Source organism: Mus musculus, chromosome 9, assembly GCF_000001635.26.
Source record: "Mus musculus strain C57BL/6J chromosome 9, GRCm38.p6 C57BL/6J".
Lineage (NCBI taxonomy): Eukaryota > Metazoa > Chordata > Mammalia > Rodentia > Muridae > Mus > Mus musculus.
Window position 1 is genome coordinate 35558501 of NC_000075.6, and position 12861 is coordinate 35571361.

The 12861-nt window shown below is 41.5% G+C and overlaps 2 protein-coding genes across 2 annotated transcripts; one reads left to right on the forward strand and one right to left on the reverse strand.

Moving 5' to 3' along the window:
• Positions 1 to 59: 59 nt before the first annotated feature.
• Pus3 (pseudouridine synthase 3) lies at positions 60 to 8901 on the forward strand. The gene is made up of 5 exons (NM_023292.5): positions 60 to 233; positions 803 to 1017; positions 6284 to 6697; positions 6790 to 7355; positions 7921 to 8901. The coding sequence occupies exons 3-5, from the start codon at positions 6317 to 6319 to the stop codon at positions 8417 to 8419; spliced, it is 1446 nt and encodes a 481-aa protein (NP_075781.3). The 5' UTR covers positions 60 to 233; positions 803 to 1017; positions 6284 to 6316; the 3' UTR covers positions 8420 to 8901.
• On the reverse strand, positions 2321 to 11569 carry Hyls1 (HYLS1, centriolar and ciliogenesis associated). Its single transcript, NM_029762.1, has 4 exons — positions 11377 to 11569; positions 9955 to 10005; positions 5563 to 5677; positions 2321 to 3604 (listed from the first exon to the last, which is right to left on the reverse strand). Exons 3-4 carry the CDS (start codon positions 5574 to 5576, stop codon positions 2674 to 2676), a joined length of 945 nt encoding a protein of 314 aa, NP_084038.1. The 5' UTR covers positions 5577 to 5677; positions 9955 to 10005; positions 11377 to 11569; the 3' UTR covers positions 2321 to 2673.
• Positions 11570 to 12861: the final 1292 nt, after the last annotated feature.

The window sequence follows — 12861 nt, forward strand, 5'->3', positions numbered from 1 at the left end:
TCCGCCTCGCGACCACCCGTGGCGCGGCGCAGTGCGCAGGCGCGGGCCCGGCGCGGGGCGGGCGGAGGGAGAGAGGTGCGGGGCGCAGCTGTGCGGGACACCCGCGAGCTTTCCGTTTGACCAGCCGGCCATCCGCACAGCAGAGAGAAAGTGGGCACGGAGGCGGTACACACACCGCGCTGCAGGCTCTCGTGCGGGTATCTCTCCCGACAGCCCCGCTTGGGCATCACCAGGTGTGAGGTTGCACAGTGGAGGGAGAGATGGGCTTGACCAGAGGTTCAGAAGGAAAACAGAACTCAAGTGCGGACATGTGTCCAGGATACCTGTGATGTGCCCACATACACGCATATTTTAATTTTTATTCTAAGGAGGGGTCTCCTTTTAAAGCAATCTGGACCACCACTATCTATATCTATGACATGTATTGCACAGCTCTGGGGTAGCTCTTTGGTCCAACCTTATGCTAAGTTTGGACCAAAGAACCAGGATTTTCAGTTTTCTGACTGGAATTTTAAGACTTGGGGCAACATTTCTATAATTGTCAAAAGCAGAAACTCAAAACTGGAGCCATGATCTCTCCGTGGTGCTGAAGCAGAATTCCTTGGCCCTGTTCTGTCGCAATCTTTCAGTGTTTTCAGGTCAAAGCATTTCCCTTTAACCCTTACATTTACATTCTAGTAGTAAATGTTTCGACTCTCAAGGTTAAATTTCTGTTAATTAAACGATGTTGGGACAGGATCTTCAATCTCTTAGTTTTCATATAGGATAGCCAGCATTTGAAAATCTTTTTTTCTCATTTTAGACCAGACTATATTTCTCGTATTGGCTTGCGGTAAAGAGGAAGCTGCATCAGAAACCTGCGCATGCGGTGGGCTTCGGCTAAAAGCCCACACCGTGCCTTCCGAACTACATTTCCCAGAACCGTCGGCGCACGCTTGGTGAAGCCGCGCATGCTTACTGAAGACGGAAAGCCATAGCTTCCGGCTAGCCGCATGGCCGCCTACTGAGGACCGGAAGGTGAGTTAAACTCTGAGTTGGGCATCTTTGAGTTCTAGAGAGGAATGAACAGATGGAGGCTGAACTGCTACCTTCTGCCCTGGTATTTAAGTGTTTAAGAAGGCCTTGGTGTATGAAATGGGACTTAGGACAACGCATATCGTGTCGTGCCTGGAACTTCTAGCAGCTAGGAAATCCCATCGGCGGGGCTTAGAGTCTGTAACTAGTTTAGAGGGCCTCTACTACATCAAAATTGCTCAAATATGAACAGTGGAAGCCCATTAATTATGCTATGGAAGGAAGGGGTGGCGGGAAACTTTGGGTTTTGTTTTACACAATTCTTTTCAGAGTTGATTAATGGTCGTAGCGCGTCTCAAACCCTTTATTACAAAGGAAATGTGTACCCTCGCCATATACATTTAAACATTTAAAGAAGTTTCGTACATTTAGGGCGTGCTATTTTAGGGTGAAAGCTTGGTGCGCCCAGGAATTCCCTTTGTGGGTATTTGGTTACCCCCACACTGTATCTGCCAACCTTCTGAATTTCACTTATAAACCTAGTGTGCTGGAGCAAACAGTACTGGGCCAAGAGTCTTGGGAGTCATGACTTTAAAAATAATCTGCCTGGTGACTGGATTTACCTAGCCCAATTCATGCTTATAGGGATACTTAGTCAACTGGAACACTTGAAAAACCTTTTGATTTTTGTTATTTGAACTTTGAAGTCCCCACTCAAATGTTTTGAAAAGCTGATAGACTTTTAATCCTGCACCTAAGACTTGAGTTTTAACTATTCCCCGTGCTCTACATGTACGACAAATCTGGCTGTTTGATTTACAACATATTTGTACCACTTACTATGTATTCCCAGGCATTTGTGGCATAGTTCTGGCTCTGATACACCACTGAGTTTGCAGTTTTTACTTTCGTGGAGTGAGTGTACTAAGTCGAGTCCCGATTATTTTTCTTCTTGATGTGTCTAGCAATGGGTGGAACTGGGTAAATGTATTCTATCGATAGCATTAAATGGTAAGAAAATGTTTTAGCAGCTAGTAATTGCCAGTGCTGATCATGGTTCAGTGTTTTTCCTTCTTGAACAAGCACTCTGCTTTCAGGCCTAAGTTTAGTGCTTGAAATAGAAAACGGATTTTTAGCTACTCCTTACTGGACTCTCAAGATCTATGCCCAGTCTAGTTCATTTTTGTATCTGTCTTCATGTCAGGCTGTGTACAAACAAAACCTTTTTTGGATCAGAGGGAGAATCACAGCCTAGATCTAAGGTCTTCTTATATTGGGAAGTATTTAAAACAAGGTTCAAACTCCTCATTTTCCAAAATTCTTTAATAGATTAGCTTAATCCTAAAAAAAGAAAAAAAAAAAAAAAAAAAAACAAAACCCAAAAAACAAACCACAGTTTACAAGTTGTTTCAAAATGGCACTTACTTTGACAAAATCCAAATTCCAGTAGTTTTCCACCCCCCTCACAATTGCTGTATTTGAGAATTAGAAATTCAAGTGGTGTATTATATCTATGTGACATACCAACAACCCTCGGAAGAACCAGTGAAGTCCTTATTCTGTGTTCTGCCTGCTTTTCAAGGCAATTATATTTGAAGGAGAGATAAAGAACTAGGTTATCCTAACTCTTTTGGTAGGAGAGACATGTTTTTTAAAGACTTAAGAAGGAGAAAGCGGGAAGGGAAGCTTCTTGGGCATGACACCATTTGCAAGGTCACAACGCACACCCCACCGAAGGGCAGATCTTTTCTTCTCAGTTGGCACCAGGTAATTGTTTGGAACATACACATGTTGAGGCTTGGACGGAGGTTCTGTTCGGGAAAGCATTTGCCCTCGGACACTCCAGCGTAACTCCTTTCTATGATCTTCACCAGGAAACCGCATTGAATCCCAGTCTCTTTTGTACTCAAAATATCTGGCTACTCGGTCTATCTTGCCCCGGTTTCGGCTTAACTGATCCAGTCTGGGGAGAATAAAGGACTTGGGTCTGCTGGCAACAATCAAGTCTTGTTCATAAACAGGAGGGTCCATTTCTTCTCTTTGTAGATAGCAAATGAGCTGATCTTCTTGTGAAATTCCTTGGTATTCACATGGTAGGTTAAATTTTTGTGAAGTGACAACTGGGGATTCTGTACCTTCTTGGAACTGTAAGTTCATGAACCTGTGTCTCAAGTCCCAGAGACCCAAATCACTTTCTGTTCCAGATTCACATTCACTGATAACAGACTCATCTGTCACTAGCACTTCCCCGTCTGGCTTTCTTCGCAGCACCTTCCTCTTCATCACTGGTTTTCTGCATTTTTGGGAAGTCTCTGACACCGTGGATGAAGTGACACGGCTTGCTGTATGTGGGAAGTGCAGGTGCATAGGAAGAGCCGGTCTCTTTCCTGGGGTTACTGAGGCTTTACTGTAGGGATCATACTGGCCAGCCTGGGCTTCTCTCCGTGAATCTCCTTCACCCTGCCCTGCACAGATCCGTGTAAATGCTGTAGCAGCAGCTAACATTCGTTCTTCAGGATCCATATTGGCCCATTTTTGTCCACCAGGTCCTATCAGTTGCTTCATTGCTTCCGGTACACTATAAGCTTGTCTGTAAGAGATAATATTGGTCAGTTTTCTACCTAATTGCTTGTGCTTGTCTTGATCTTAGTTGAATGGAAAATGGCAAATAGCTGTGGTAGAGATATATCTATTTCTTACACTCATTTCTACTCATTTCTTACACCTTCTATTGCCTTATCACACATTTAGTGGTTTCTATGATTGAGTTCTGCATGTAAAGCTTGAGACTACATTTAATGGATGGATCATGATGCTTGGTGAACATTATATAATATGCTTAGAGAATGCTTTATTTATTTGGCCTTACTCTCAGGTGTTTTATTAATCTGTGTAATCCTTATATTTTAGGCTTAGTTCCTTTTCACAGGAAGCTCCAAGAAGTTAACTTTCCAAAAGGTATATAGCTAGTAAATAGCAGAGCTGGAATTGTAGCTCAGGCAGTCTGAATTACACTTAGTTCTTGCTTTTATTCCTAAGTGATACAACCCGAACATCAAAAGACTAGCATTATGAGGTATATACATGCACACAACACACATCAGAATGCATATACTCCAAGATAAATCTGTTCTAATAAAAATAACTTGAATATACATTATCTTCAACACCCAGGGGTTGATTTCCTGAGTAGATTTAAGGTAGTAATCTATTGCCTGCTACTTTGTTTCATTTTTCTCTTGAAATTGAAAAATCATACATAATTTTAAGCATGGATTTCCCCTCTCTGAAATTTCCCTAGAAGGCAATTTCTTAGCAGTTTTCTAGAACTTTTCACATTCAGACTAATGTTTCCCCCCACTATAAAGCAGAATGGTGTAAAGCCTCTGAACTTTTTAAATTAAAAAGAGTTGTGGTGATTCAGCTGTCAGTACAGAAAAACTTACTTCACTGTTTTGTCCCTTATTGACATAATCTAGACTTATAATCAATCACTTGTTGAAAATTAATGTATCTTGTAAACTCTTATATACTTGTACAAGCATGTAGCACAGGTCAAATTTCCAGCATGGAATTACCACTAAAGCTTTTCGCCCCTCCCCCACTGTGATGTACCATCACACTTTCTCATCCCTTATAGAGTGTTCCATTATTAACTGTCCTCATATACTTGAACAGATTTTCATAAGCTTTTTCTCCTTTTGTATGAAATAGCTGGTCTTTGCTCATTTATATTTTATTGATCTTTATATTAAAAGTGATTATTTTACATACTAAATTATATACAAGTTCTAAGTGTGAAATCAAATCTAGGTCTGGCATGTAAGTCAGGAAGGTGTTCTGCCACTGTGCTACATACCCAAGTTTTGTTTGCTGTTAACTTTTTAACGTCTGTTCTTGCTAGCCTAATATATTTTTTAGGTAGTCACTTTTCTTTCTCCTACAGTTCTTGGGTTTAATAGTGTTTTACTTAGACATTTCTTTCCCCTAAGAACATAGCTTAGTGACAAGAATGATCGTCTAGCCTACAGGAGGCTGTAAGAGTTCCTAGTATTGCTGTTCCTAAAAACTTTCTCAGATGATTTAATAATATAAGAAAAGGCTGCCTTTAATCCCAGTTGGGAGCCAGAGGCAGGTGGATCTCTGAATTCAAGGTCAGCGTGGTCTACAGATCTAGTTTCAGGTTAACCAGGGCTACACAGAGAAACCCTGTCTTGAAAAACCAAAAGGGCATTTTCCTGTCTTCTAGTAATTTTAGTTTGACTTACAAGATTTAAATGTTTAACCTTATAAACTCCAAGGATTAAAATGGAACTTTCAGACATAGCCGTAGAACAGATGTAGAAATAAATAAATAACCACCACGTAAGTAACCATGGTCACAGATTAATTAGGACCACACCTCAGTGTTGAGACTGTCATCATTACCCTTCGGTTACTGAAATGCAGCAGAAATTTCACATTCTAGATCCAAATTATGTCAGACTAACTCAACTGTGATAGAAATTTTTTATAAACACATGAAATTTGGTTGTAAAAAGTAATTACCTTTTTTCTGCCATTAAAACTGCTTAAAGGAAAATCTGTCTCCAGGTTCTATTCCCAATGAGAAATATAATCATGGATAGTATTTCTTCAATTAAGATAGCTTCTATTGTGCCACCTTTAGAACAAAACAGAACATTAGATAACATATAGGCCACTTAACTTGAAATAGTATAAAACAATGGAAACAGTCATAAGTAACTCACATAAATAATTCTTACCATTAAAATTACTGGACAAATGTACCAAGAAGTCAAAAGGAAATGTTTTAGGAAGAAAATGGTCAACCTGAGTCCTCAGTCATCTTGGCTAGTGACAAAGAAATGAAATTGAGACATTTCCCTAAATTTAAAAAAATTTTAAAATGGTGGAATAAAAGTTTTTCCTTTTCCTTTTATGAAGTGGCCAGATAGACTGAAACAGTATCTGAGTGAAGAATCCATAAAATTAAACTAGTAATTTTGGGCGTGCTGGGCAAGCAAAACCTATAATCTTTAACATCAAATTAAATCTTAGCTATTCTTTTGATTTCTTGAGGTACCTTGTTCTGTAGCCTCAGCTGGCTCCTGGAACTTGTGGTCCTCCTGTTTGTCTTTCAAGTACTAGGACTCTATATATATTCTTGCACTACCATGCTCAGCCTAGATATTTAATCATGTGACACTGATATCACCAAAGGAACCAGCAATATCACCTCACTGTCATTTCCACTATCTTTCCACAGGGTGGACCTGCATGATTTCTTCCTGGGGATGTCATGGCTGAAAACACAGACAGAAACCAGATTGAGAAACTCCTAAACAGAGTGAAGGAACTGGAACAGGAGGTGGAAAGACTTAAGAAAAAGAAAGAACAGGCCAACAATATAAAAGACTCAAGCATCAGAGAAAATTCGTTAGGCTCTGGAAAAGCTAAGCGTGCTTTTGATTTCAGTGCTCATGGCCGTAGACATGTAGCTCTAAAAATAGCCTATCTAGGCTGGGGATACCAGGGCTTTGCCAGTCAGGAAAACACAAGCAATACAATTGAAGAGAAACTGTTTGAGGCTTTAACTAAGACCCGACTAGTAGAAAGCAGACAGACATCCAACTATCATAGGTGTGGTCGAACAGACAAAGGTGTTAGTGCCTTTGGACAGGTAAGGGCCAATACTTTGCTTCTCAGAGCCAGTAATAACAGGGAAATCTGAGTGTACATACTGAGTTTTGATATCTCTCTACAATTCCACAGGTGATTTCTTTAGACCTACGTTCTCAGTTTCCAACGAGCAGGGATTCAGAAGATTCTAATTTAAAGCATGAAGCTGATGATCTTGCTAAAGAGATCCGTTATACTCACATTCTCAATCGGGTGCTTCCTGCAGACATCCGAGTATTGGCCTGGGCCCCTGTAGAACCTAGCTTCAGTGCTAGGTTTAGCTGTCTTGAGCGGACTTATCGCTATTTTTTCCCTCGTGCGGATTTAGATATTGCAACCATGAATTATGCAGCTCAGAAATATGTTGGCACTCATGATTTCAGAAACTTGTGTAAAATGGATGTAGCCAATGGAGTGATTAATTTTCAGAGGACTATTCTGTGTGCACAAGTACAACTAGTGGCCCAGAGCCCAGGCGAGGAGAGAAGGCAAGAACCATTCCAGTTATGTCAATTTGAAGTAATTGGCCAGGCATTCTTGTACCATCAAGTTCGGTGTATGATGGCTATCCTCTTCCTGATTGGCCAAGGAATGGAGAAGCCAGAGATTATTGATGAATTGCTGAACATACAGAAAAATCCCCAGAAACCTCAATATAGGTAAGTTAAATCAAATTAGTATATCCTTGTCCCTCCCATTATTGAAATTATTCACCAATGACTGTAAAACCACCTAACCATCTCCCCAACTTTCCCTGTAAGCTTATAATTTGTAGACTGTTATGGACATATAAGAGGGGGCCACTGTCTACTAGTTTTCTCATTGTTTTTTTTTCCCCATTAGTAAGGAAATAGCTATTTGGACTGGGCTCCTAATTCCCAGCTTCTGAAATTATAGGGAAGGTAGAGGTTTTTATTTTGTGAATAGGCTGTGGCTAAAGAGGTTGTGAGAATGTCATGAACAAATCTGGATCAACTGTTTTAAATTTTCTGGTATGATGGGGAGCTCCCATCAGCCCATGTCTTGATTTGTTACCACTGACATTTACTTAGTACAGGTCAAATTGATCATCGTTTTTTGTTTTGCTCTAGATTAAGACAGTTACCACTAACATTAGTGGATCTTTCCTGCCCCCTTAATTTCAACTAAAGCTCAGTATTTAAAAAAAAAAAAGAAAGAACCATTGGCTAACTGCTGTGTATTCTTACCCTTGTTTCTCCTTAGCATGGCTGTTGAATTTCCTCTAGTCTTATATGACTGTAAATTTGAAAATACCAAGTGGATTTATGATCATGAGGTTCAGGAATTCAATGTTACCCACCTACAACAGCTGTGGGCTAATCATGCTGTTAAAACTCACATGCTATATAGTATGCTGCAAGGTCTAGACTCTGTTATGGTAACATGTGCAGCAGGAACAAAGATGGATGAAGCAACAGAATGGAGAAACATTCAACCCCCTGTCATAAAGCACACGAGTGCCTTTGTAGAAGGAGTGAAAATGCGCACATATAAGCCCCTCATGGATCGTCCCAAGTGCCAAGGACTGGAATCCCGGATCCGGCATTTTGTGAGTAGAGGCAGAATTGAGCACCCACATTTACTCCATAAGGAAGAAATAAAAGCCAGAAGGGACTGTGCTGACAAAGAAGAAAATACTGTTGTAGAGAATCCAAGTAAGAGGGTTTGTATAATAGATGCAGAAATTAACAGCATTGCATAATCCTAGGAAGCCTAGCATCTCTAACAGGATCCAGGGAGCAATAACCAGTTAAAATTCTAATGATGGCAAAAGGGCCTAACAAGTTGTTAAACAGAAAAGGATGTATTCTCTAATCCCTGTCCAAAAGAGTGATGAAATGAAAGACGCAAAAAGCACTTGTCAGTTATATGCACCTGGAAATCCGTGCCTTGTGTTCAAATCCATTAAAGTCTGGTCTACAAGTATATTTGTTCTTTTTCAAGGCAAATGTGATAACTAATAATCTCAAAGATCTTTGCCAAAGTGTCTTACTTCCTAAGAATTCATCAACTAAAGATAGATAGATGCATTCTGTGCCAGGCATGAAGCTACCCAGCATCCACCTAACTCAAGGCTGTACAACATGTTTTAACGAGGCAGCTAAGTACAGAGGCAGAGAAACTTTTTAGTAAGGGTAGGAGTAAAAACTTTTAGGTTCTGAATAAAATGATATATTGAACTCATCTTAGGACCCTTTAGAGTTGTGAAAACATTTTTGTTTCTTGTTGACCAAGTTCTGGAAGGTTCAACTTTGCAGAACTTGAGACAGAAGAAAGAAAAAAGTTTTGAGTCTCAAGGTGTGGAGGCAAACACCTATACTCCCAGCCTTTGGGTGGAGACAGAATCTAAGTTCAAAGTTTTCACCACACAGTGACTTGAAGGCCAACCTGGGCTATTAGAAACCCTTTCTCAACAACCACACATGAAAAAGCTTTGAACCCAAGGTGGAAAATACAAGTTTCCTAAAGGGTTGGAAATTAGCAAAATACTTAGTATGGCTGGAAATTGACAAAAAGTTAATTTGGGTAAGCAGTGTGTCACATTCATTATTTTCTAGAACCACAGAGAAATTTTAAAAGAAATTATGTAGGAAAAGTATTACTAATATTTATAAATGCTAATATGTACTGAAGCATACACAATTCTTAACTCATTGCAAAGTAACTTAGCAAAGTAACCTTAGCAAAATAACTTAGGTTTCTACCTTAGTCACCTGTCACTATAGTAGCGTTATGCAGATTTATTAAACAAATAAAACCGAAGTTCAAGACCCAAAACACACCATATCCTGAAACTGCTAACTAAAGGAACATGTAAGAACACACAGTATTTACAGTATTCTGGTGCTGCCTAAATGCTAGGGCTCCTAGCGTTGGAGGATGGTAGAGAATTGAAGATTTCAGGAAAGAGTTCCAGTTTAGAAGATCAAAGAGCATAAGATGGGTGAGTAACTTGTGCAGAAGTGTACAGCACAGTACTAACTTTCACGGCCCAGCAGAGGAGCCAGGAAAGCAGTGACACAAGTCACTTGTCATGGAACAGTCTTAAAAAGGACTGCTTTGTCTTTGAATTTTTAAAATTCTGAAGAGTTTTGTGTGTGTGTGTGTGTGAGTTCAAGTGTTCATGGAGGTCAGGAGAAGGCATCTTTTGAGTCCTTGGAGCTGAAATTCGAGGTATTTGTAAGGCGTCCATTGGGCACTGGGATCCCAACTCTGAGCCTCAGAGCAGTTTCTTACCTTATTTTGTTTTTCCTTGACTGGCTGTATTTGAGTTAACAAAAAGGAAACCTAGAAAAGAAAAACTGACTTTAAGAAACATTCTTATTTAAAAAGTCATTTCTAAAGCACAGTACATTGGGGCAGGAGTGGGGTGGGGGAGCCCTAACTGAAGGGTGTTAGTTACACTCTGGAGTCTATAGAAGCAAGAGTTCAAGGCTGAGGCAAATCCTCTTAAGAGGTTGTCTGGGGATGAATATAAAAGAAAATGGGTTCAGTTAGCTTCTTGGTTGTCATCACAGAAGCAGTCAATGAGAAGCTCCTAAAGGTATTTTTACAAAATTACTTCAGAGAGAGAATATTTATACAAACTCCAAAGTAGGACTGAATGTTAGAAAAATGTAAAGTAGGGAATAAAGCTTACTTCACTTAAAAAGTGGAATTACTTCAAAAGGTTTTGAAGTTTAATTGAGACATGTATATATCTCTTCTGGAGTTGGCCTGGGGTGATTTTAGACTAAAGCCAAGATGATTTTTAATGGCATCCTTACAGTGATAAAGTCCTGTTCCTTTGTGTTCAAATTATGTCCCCTTCATTTTTACACCTCAAATATGTAGATGCTTACAAGTGAAATGCAACTTCTCATGTTTATAGGTTATACTCAGTTCCTTTGCTTACAACGATCTCACAAGCTAAGCCATCTTATATATCGAGGATAAATATGGGTAATAGTGACTAAAATTACCTTTCCCTTAAAAACAAAAAACCCTCAAACAGTTTAATGCTCCAGGATTACCTAGTTACAGTAAAAAGATTCAGGGCTGGGGGGTGGGGTGGGATTTTTAACCCTTTAAATTCCTGTATTTGGCTATAACTGAAATTATGGTGCAATTTAACTTCTAAATTGAATGACAAACTGCTCTCTAGAAAAACTGATTATTACCTCAACACACGCGTTAGAGTGCCTCTATTTTCACTTTCATCAGCACTGCACACTGAAAAAACCTAGCCAACTTGAAAGAAAGGGCACAGTGATATTTTTGTTTGTATTGTATAGTTTTTATACGGGTTTTCTCACTCTTTCTGGGGTAAGATCACCCAGAGGGGTTCCTTCAGTTTTACTTGCTATCCTAAATCCTAAGCAAGCCGGCTGTACACTTGAATCCACGGAAGGTGTAACCCAAACCTGAGGCTACTTCCCTGCTCTTCCAACAATAACACCACCAGTCGCACCATCTGGCCACGGGCGTGCCGTGAGCTCGACTTCCCCAGGGACCCGTCCCCGTTTCCATGCTGGCAGGGAGGGCTCTGTCCACTCGCTTGCCCACCGGGCAAAAGTGGCGCAGGCAAGGTGTACATTACATTGTGACCTGCAGGGGCTTGGGCGGCCTGTGCTCGGGCTGCGAGTTAAAGACGTCCCGAGCAACGCTGCCGAGATTTACCTTGAACGCCAGAACCTGGCAGGGAAGAAAACGCGAATCCACGCGCAGCGGCCGAGGGAAAGAGCGTGGGCTCCGCTGCACCCTGTCCCAGGAAAGGTCCACCGCTCCGGCTCCGTGATCCTCACCAGCCTCGGCCGCCGCTGCCCAGGGTCTAGCAGTCGCGGCTCACCCCGGAACGCTGTTTCCCACTCGCGCAGGCGCACGACACCTCCACGTTCAGCGTAGTCGTTAACGGTCCGCTGTTCAAGTTTAAATCCCGAAGAGAGCCCACGCCTTTGGCTCCGCCCACCATCTCTCTCGTTGGTCCAGAGGCCAGACGTTCTCCACGTCTACATAACGATTGGTGCACATTTTCTCTAAGCCCTCCCCAACCTCGGGCCCGGAAGCGGGGTTTGGGGCGTGGAGCTGAAGTGGGAACCCGCCGGACCGTGGCGCGGAATCTGTTTCTTGGTCGTGTGGGTGTTAGTCTGGCGGTTAGGCAACGGGCTGGCCCTGCTCCGTGCCGCAGCCGCTCTTGGCTGTGGCCGGCGGCGTCGGAGGGTAGCGGAGGGGAGGGTTCTGGGGCGTGGCTGGCCCGGCTCGTGAGTCGGTCTCCACTGCAACCCGCGATAGGACCGCCCGACCAATTCCAGCTGCAGCGGTCCCCGCGGCACGGTATGCACTCTTCCAGAACGCACTATTATTGCCCTCCTTTTCTAGCGTACTGTTAACAAAATAGTATAATAAAAATATTACATGTATGTCTGACGTTTACAATGATTTGTGTACTTACAAAGAAAAAAAAAGGGACCCTAGTGCTTTGGGGACTACTGAGGGTAAGATCGGAAAAGAGGCCCCCATCCCCCGTACTTTAACTTTCTACATCAAATACAAATAGGTGTTTATTTCTTAATATATAGAAAGCTGGGTTGTTAAGATAGCTCTGGGGTTAAGAGCACGGGTTGCTCTTCCATAGGTCCTGAGTTCAATTCCTAGTAATCACATAGTTGCACATGGTTGGCTCATAAAGGGATCTTATGCTCTCTTCTGGGAGCGGGTGTTCATCAGACAGAGCACTCATACGTACCCCCACCCCTCAAATGCTAGAATGCTTAAATCTTCCAAACAATTCTTTTTTTGTTGAGGTTTTTTTTTTTTTTTTTTGCTTTTTGAGACAGGGTTTCTCTGTATATCCCTGGCTGTCCTGGAATTTACTTTGTAGACCAGGCTGGCCTCAAACTCAGAAATCCACCTGCCTCTGCCTCTTATCACTTGCCTACTTAGCTTTTTAATCAGGGCCCTTGCTCTACCTCTGAGGCAGTTAAGAATTTATGAAAACTGAATGACTACCCCTTGATGGACAATGTGACACTACTTTATTACACACATTCTTAGGACAAATATCCTGCTTTCATGTAATGCTTGTATGGAATTTCCTTTAGCATGGAACCTCCAGCTAATGTGTCTTAAGCAAGGTTAGATGATTCATTTTCTTACCTACTTTTG

What these genes read in the sequence shown, in the direction of transcription:
- Pus3 (NM_023292.5), top strand. Translation starts at nt 6,317, where the DNA reads ATGGCTGAAAACACAGACAGAAACCAGATTGAGAAACTCCTAAACAGA. An exon ending in GTGTTAGTGCCTTTGGACAG is followed by an intron (nt 6,698 to 6,789) that starts GTAAGGGCCAAT and finishes ACAATTCCACAG; the next exon opens with GTGATTTCTTTAGACCTACG. An exon ending in CCCCAGAAACCTCAATATAG is followed by an intron (nt 7,356 to 7,920) that starts GTAAGTTAAATC and finishes GTTTCTCCTTAG; the next exon opens with CATGGCTGTTGAATTTCCTC.